The sequence below is a fragment of the Alligator sinensis genome, unplaced genomic scaffold (genome assembly GCF_000455745.1).
Source record: "Alligator sinensis unplaced genomic scaffold, ASM45574v1 scaffold659_1, whole genome shotgun sequence".
Taxonomy (NCBI): domain Eukaryota; kingdom Metazoa; phylum Chordata; order Crocodylia; family Alligatoridae; genus Alligator; species Alligator sinensis.
Window position 1 is genome coordinate 1,024,645 of NW_005842265.1, and position 7,689 is coordinate 1,032,333.

The 7,689-nt window shown below is 40.7% G+C and overlaps 1 protein-coding gene across 3 annotated transcripts in view; it reads right to left on the reverse strand.

The window, feature by feature from the left end:
* Positions 1–7,689, reverse strand: part of IPO8 (importin 8) — a 73,303-nt gene that overhangs the window by 5,504 nt on the left and 60,110 nt on the right. For all 3 annotated transcript variants that reach the window (XM_025209053.1, XM_025209051.1, XM_025209052.1), the window contains 2 exons: positions 2,783–2,988; positions 995–1,219 (listed from right to left, as the gene is read on the reverse strand). In XM_025209053.1, the coding sequence (XP_025064838.1) occupies positions 995–1,219; positions 2,783–2,988 (431 nt within the window). The remainder of the gene's footprint in view (positions 1–994; positions 1,220–2,782; positions 2,989–7,689) is intronic.

Genomic DNA, 7,689 nt, shown 5'->3' on the forward strand with positions numbered 1-7,689 from the left:
AAAGTGCTGGCCGGCGCAGCCAGGGGGGCTTCTCCTGTGGCTCCCCCCTCCTGGGGAGAGGCAGGCACAGCCGGAGGAGCCACAGGAGAACCTGCAGCCGCCCAGCTGTGCCTGCCCCTCCCTGGCAGATACGAATCTCAGAATCAGTGCCGAATCTCTGATTCTGATTTGGCTGAATCGAATGGGGACAGTGATTCAAATCACCGAATCGAATCACTGTCCTCCGAATCAGCCGAATCCAAATCTGAATTGAATAGCTTCCTATTCGCACAGGCCTAATTACCAGCCTACACTTCAGAAGAACATGAAAGAGACAGGAAGAAGAAAATCATAAATAAAGATAACTGCGGGTGCATCTACACATGACTACAGTGATGTAGCATCCGCAGGCAAAACCTGTGATGCCACGGCTATGTTTTAGTAGCGACACACTCCCCCATTATAATGCATCGCTATGGCGAAGTAGTGCCTAAAAATAACCATTCATGAGGAAGTACTAACCTTTAGTACTTCCAAAAGGGAATACTAAAAAATGGCACAGTAACAACAACACCATAGCTATACTCTATTCAAAGGACATTGTTAAATAGTTTAGGGCCATTCACTTACATTTTTTTCCAAAGTTGTAAGAGAAAACATGACAGAGTCCCATTTTCAATCAGAACATTAGTTTGATGTCTACAGATCACTGAACATTCCCCTCAGTATTCACTATCCAAAGACTCCAGGGTTACATTAGAATAAGAGAGTTAAAAAGTGAAGCTGACTAGCAGAAAGTCTGATTTTTCAAACATCTAAGCTAAGGGACATTCAAATAGGAATGGCAGCTTAAATGATGAAGGAAACACACAAACAAGCTCATCAGTTATTTTCAGTTTGGGTAATCTAAGAAATTACATTAACGTAAGTAAGGCTTTTACAAAATGTTTAACACAAAGATGCCTCTATACTGGTTTATCATAGTAGAGCAATATGTCTGCTGGAATGTACATACTTAATAGTGCTTGTGTAAAAAACTGATATTCATCTACACCATTCTCAAGGTCAAGAGGGGTACTGAATCCTTCTAGAGCAGTCTCTTCTAATGCATCTTCATCCCAATCGTCATCGTCATCCTCATCATCGGCTTCATCCCCTCCTCCGCCACCACCTCCTCCATGATTCTCCTGCATTGCCTGGCCCACTTCATTGGTCTCCTCTTCATCACTTGGGATCTCTTCTGTAAACAGGTTAATGTGTTGGGTTTTTTAAATAATGCTTACATGAATTACTTAAATATTAAGAAACAAAATATGTCTGAAGGAGCCACACTTAAAAAAGAGAGACAGAGAGAGAGAAAAGAAAACCCGGACAAAGGAATTCCGCATGGTATTTTATACAATTTTAAAGTTACCTTTTTTTACTAATAATGCTTGAGAAGTCTGAAACCTAAAAATTGTTCTTATAAGAGAATTATTTTGTGCCTCTGAGAATGTTCAGGAACTTGAGACTTTTAACAAGTTTCCTTTTTTATATTAATAAAAGTAAACTGTCATTTTACTGTTTAGTAAATACAGTAAATAAAGATTCACATGGGTTTTATAAACAGATATCAGGTAGAAAGAAAAAATGCCCATCAAATTTATTACCTAACAACCTTCACAGTGCTTCTGTAATTACACATTCACTCAGTTTTGATAACCTAAAAATATATGAACATAAGCAGGGATTTTACAAAATAATTAACACAAAAAGAGCCTCTTTACTGGTTCACCATATGAGACCATTATGTCCACAAGAATGTATGTACTTAATAGTGCTTGTGAAAAAAATGGATATTCATCTGTATTATTCTCAAGCTTTAGAGGATAGTTAATTTAAGTGCGCAACTCAGGACTACCATGCCTGAACTATGATTCCAAATATTGCTAACTGACTTAAGAAAAAGTTTTTAGATAAAACTGAAGCTAAAAGCATGTTTCTCTTTTGTCAGCTGGACAAAATATGTTGTGTTGGCAATGGGGAGAATGATTTGGAAGGCAAATTACAAGGCACGGAGTTTAGGAGCACACAGCCAGTGAAAACAACTATGTAGTTACCATACTGAATTCCTGAGCTGTAATAAAAGGAGGCAGCTCAACTGCAGCACAATCACATCTGCAATGGTTACTGTCTAAATACAATTCACTGTAACCCTTCCTAACCTGAGGAGCTAGGTATAGCAAATTACACATATCCACAAATATCTGTCATGTAAATCTTCCTCAGGAGCAAATTCTCTCAATTTCATGTTTCCCCATCCCAGTATCCCTGGTTATCTTAATCTCTGCCTTGCAAATCTATTCACTGCTTGTGCCAGCCTCCATCTGGGGGGAAGGACTCCTTAGAGATCCCTTCCAAGTCCATTAACCTTACTCTTTAAACTGCTGAAAAGGAAGCTACTGGGGACTGTTTCTTTCCAGGGACCAAGAATGTTGTTACTATAGCACTACCAAATCCCTGCTGGCCTGTGAGTGAAAGGCTAGGTTTCTCTTACATACTGGTATACAAAGCAGGTTCCCTAGTTCTGCAGGTTTTATTTTGAAAATAATACTGCTCTTTCTGGAAAGCTGCACATACATATTTAGAAAAGGCTTTGGCATTAACATTAGGAGTATGGATCAATTCAAAAGAGGATACACCCAGGAAACCAAGCCATAGGTAATCCAGCAGACTAGCTAAAGGCTTACAATGAATGGCAATTTCATATGCCCTTTAAATTAAATCCAGACAAAATACACTATGTGAAAAGGAGAGATTTTACCATTGTCTTCTGCAATGTGCTTTTCATCTTTAGCATGCTCTTCAGGTACTGTGACCTCGCGTGATGCACACACTTGCTTTAATCCCAGAAATAAGAGAAGGATTGAAGGAACAATCTGAGCAGCCACAGCATCTACTGCAGGGGGCCGATTTTGCAACTCCATTAGGATGCTCAGGCCTATTATACACATCTTCCTGTCATGGAGTCTAAAATATGAAAACATAAAACATAAGAAAACAGACTGCCTTAATACGGATATACAGACAAGACAAGCAGTACTGGACTGTACAGCTTAGAGCTAATTAAGCCAGTGGTGCTCAATGTTTTGCATGCTGTGGGGCTGGTTTACAGGCTTGATTAGACCCCACACACCAGGACTGGACCCCACACAGCCTCAGCTGGTCCCTGCATACTGGGGTCAGGCCCTAGGGCCCTGTGCTGCCCCCATATACCCAGATTGAGCCCATACAACCCTGTGCGCCTGTTCAAGCACACAGGGCTGTGGTCTGCAAGGCTCCCCATGACCCAGGGGCTGGATCTGGCTTGCAGGCTGGGTGTTGAGCACCCTGGTTTTCAGCTACAGGTGAAGAGAAAAAATGGGTATGAACTGGCCATGAATCATTTTAGGCTGGAAATTAGAAGGTTTTTAATCCTCAGAACAGCAGGGTTGAAGCAGCCTTCCAATAGTGCAGGCAAAAAATCTAACCACTTTTAAGATGGAGCTTGATACGTTTACAAAATGGAGTATAAGACATGGTTGCCTGCAACAGAAAGGAACTGGATCCAATGACCCAGAAGGTCCCTAACATGTCTATGATCCTATGTATTAATCAACAGTTCCAAAATACATAATTTCCCTATCTAGTAAAATTGGGTGCCCACCTCTCAAGCCCTGGCCACCTTCCTATAGCCATTGAATACTATTTCTGAACACAAAGAAATGTAATGTTAGATAAATATGTTTTAATGACAATGTAACTTATCTGCCTTTTAATAAAGCATACAATATAAATCATCATCATTAAATAAAACTGGAAAACTAATGTGAATTGGTTAGATAAGAAGTGTCACATGGACTGAAAACTGGTAAAAAGACTTTTAAACAAAGAACAACAATAGACAGCAAGATACTGATTTAGGGAATGCTGTCAATGGAGTGCCATAAGGTCTGACTTTATTAACAGTCCATAAGAATGGCTAAAATAAATTTGTGCCATGAAGCTGAACAATATTACAAAACCCAATGAGATCAGAGAAACAAATCAGTGGTACTATTGAATAGCTCCTGTTAGCTGCATGATCATCCTAAAATTATTTTCAGCAGGTAGAAAGTCATCCATGATTTTGGCAGAAACTTTTGCTAGCATTACAGGTTTTTTTTTTAAAAATGGAAGGATGTGTGTGAGGTCTGGGGAAACCAGATATGCATTTGAACCAATGGTGCAATTCAACTTACAGGTGAACAAGCATTTTACCCACCATTAAAAAAGATTCAATTTCATTTTCCATCAAAGATGTAACATGCCATGGTATTAAGTTATAATAGGCATCAAACAATAAAAGTAGTTATGAAATTTGTAGAGATATGATACATTAAGTGCTTACACAAAACTGGGGATTTTATTATGCTCCTTACTTTGCTAGTCCCATTAGGGCTTAGTGAAGCAGTTCCATTCTCTGAGTAGTAGTAAATAGCAATAAACTATTTAAAGAGAGCAAGCACTGTATGACCACACTAGCCTATCCAATAGAAAACAAAGTCAACCAGCATATCGAGTTATGTGTTTTGCCTTATTGGGTTTGGTCATTTCCCTTCATTATTTTCCTTGAGAAATTTACTAAGCTGAAAAGAAAGGTGAAGAGTGTCCTCTAGCTTTAAACGTTTAGGATTTTCATCTCAAAAGAAAAAAAAAAAAAGGAATGCAGGCTAGAGGTGACATTAAGAAGACAGCTGGACTCCTGGGTTCTATTTCCAACTTTGTAACCAGAAAAAGTCATCTGGCCACTCAGCACCTCAGTTCACCCATCACTAGAACACATTTACCACCACACCCTTTATAACATTCAGAACGTTGCAAGCCATCATATTTGCAAAGCCCCTGCTCATTAGATTAAAAAGTGCAGATAGTGTATGTAAATGAATATAAATGCAGGTTAGACAAACCTATGTCTAAGATGGTTTAGAGAGGGATGTTCCTTGCAAGACTGATAACCTCCCAAAGTCCGTTCTAGCTATATTTCTGTATGGGCAAGGTATAAGAGCTCTTAAATCCACACACAAGGTTTATATTCACCAACATGATACTGGAAAGCCTGGGAATTTCTTCTGTTAATTTTAGTATCTGTGCACCAAAGTAGTAACTGTCATGTGGCACTGTATTTTATAACATGCTTTAATGCTTTAAAGTCATACAATGTCAATTTTAAAATGCAAGACAGAAAACAAACAAAGATGCATACAAACTATAGTAAATAGTGTCTTTCCTTCTTTCTGGACAGCAAACGAGAATACAGGACTTAAGTACTGCCGAGAGGACTCAGGTACTGCCGTTTAAAACGGATTTATTATTAGAAGTCCATATGATTTCCCAAATACCAATGGCTTCTGCTTTCAAGCATTTAAACAAGCAGCTGCAAGAACAGCTGTATGCTCTTGGAATCTATTGTCTTTTTGGAGGGATCAGCAGGATAATAGAGATATCAATGTCCACCTTTAGTGACCCTGGGGCCAGAGGGAGAGGTCTTTCTGTCTCCTGTCTGCACAGACAATTGGCATGTTGCTTAAATTTAAAGTTCGGCACTCTGCTATACTGAGGTAATACCAAAAGGGCCAGAAAAAATGAAAAAAACCAAATAATCTGGTTTATAGTAGGTACGGAAGGATGTTCCAGGCTTCTGCCATTTTCCCCTCAAGAGACCACCTCATTTTAACAAACTTGCCGTTTGCGTGAGGGAACCTAAACACAATTTCCTCCAGTGTTTGTGACTGTTGACCCTGAATCGGTTACTTGGCTACATAAAACAGTCTTCCTTACTATTCATGTACTTGGCTTGCTGCTTCAACAGCACTCAAGCTAAACCAAGGAAGATAGAAACTCTTATCTTCACATCAGCACAACACACTACCCCTTTTAACAAGCTGTGTGTGGTCTTCCTTATCAGCAAGTCCGTCTGTAGCAAAAACACTTGATCCAGTAACAGACAAAAAGAGCTTAAGGATCTTTTCTACTTTAAATTGAGTCCCAGGTAATTCAAAAGAAAATCACTAAGCTTTTCCTGTACTAGCCCCTTTGTGCTAAGGATGAAGATGGTTTCAGTCACACCAATTCATTTTCTTTCTGAGCTGCAGATAATTAGCCATTTCCTTCAGGCTACAGAGGTGAAACCAGCTCTGATTTCTTATAGCAGAATTTATGCTAAAGAAATACAAAGTATCAGTACTTAAAGTATTATGGATGGATTAAACATGGTTTCTTTTGAAAATTCAACTGGGATTTTAGCACTGGCTTCAATAAAACTGGGACTTCATATGACACTAACTTTTTAATCAACAACTAAACCTTCCTATTCAGCCTGCGGAGAATTCACTCATTTAACTATCGTTTTCAAAACAAGATTGTCTTCCTTTTCACTGTAGAGTCTATAGAAGAATCTTTAATGTCAGAGTAAATCCTGGTCCTACAGAAATGTCTCATTCAAATTTCGGGGCATCAAGGAAAAGGTGACAAATAATGGGACACAAACAGTTCTACAGGTTCTCTCAGCCCCAAGCCCTTGTTCAATCTTACGTAGTTCTAGAATACAGCTTTCAATCCAAATGAACACAAGGTATTAACACTCAAGCCTGTATCATATCTACTCAATCCAAGACAGTTTTTGTCCCCAGTCAGTATACGGGGAGGAAGGGGGAAGAAGGCTCATCTTGGGATTCAAGTACCTGCTCCGGGCAGGCACTGGTTCACTTCCAGCTTTGGCCCCAGACTTGGAGCTGAACCTGGAGCTGAGTCTTCTTGCCCTAGGCCAGAATGGCTCATTTGGTGGGGGAGGAGGCTCAGTACTGGGAGGAGTGAAAGGGACACTGTGGGCGTGGGGGTGGACCTGCAGCCTGTCTGCCCCACTCCTACTCCCATGTCTATGTCTACATGCTCATCTCATGCCCCCAACCCCTTTACCTTCTGCTCTGGTACCTCCAGCCCCAATCAAGTCTGGAGCTGCTGCTGTTTCTCCCTGGCTAGGCCGGGGCCACGCTGCTGCTGACTGCCCTGGAGGAGCAGAGCTGCAGCAGAAGGTAAGGGAAGGCAGAAACATTGGCGGGGGCAGGACAGGCAGCAGGGGTCAGACATGGAGGAGGGCAGGGGGGAGACAGACAGGGACTGGGGAGGCAGATGGTGAGGGCAGGCAGAAGTGGGGAAGATGGGGGTGGGGAGGCAAAAAATGAGGGGTAGGCTGCAGGGGTAGCAGGGGGTGATGGAGGTAGGGAATTGGGAGTAGGCACAGGCACAGAGGGGTAGGCAGCAGGGAGGACAAGCACAGGCATGGGGAGACAAGGGACAGGGGTCTAGCCCCTTACCCCTTGTCTCTGTTTTCCCCTCCACAGCAGTGCAGGGGATGAATTTAAGATAATCTTCCACTAGTTTTCCATGTATAGAACTTAGGGTTGGGTATTTCATTGGTCATATAATCAGTCAAAAATTGTCAAAAATTGCCAATGGGTCCAAATAATACACAGAAAAAGCATAAATTTTCCATGAAAAACGTGTTAAGAAAATCACAAAATTGTAGTTTTTTTGTAAAGTTGCTATAATCTTTGACTGGTCAAAAAATATGCAGTCAATTGACAATATTTGACCTGTCAACTGACCGGCTTGCCAAGCCTAACAGAATCTAATATTTTTTTTTTTTTTTTT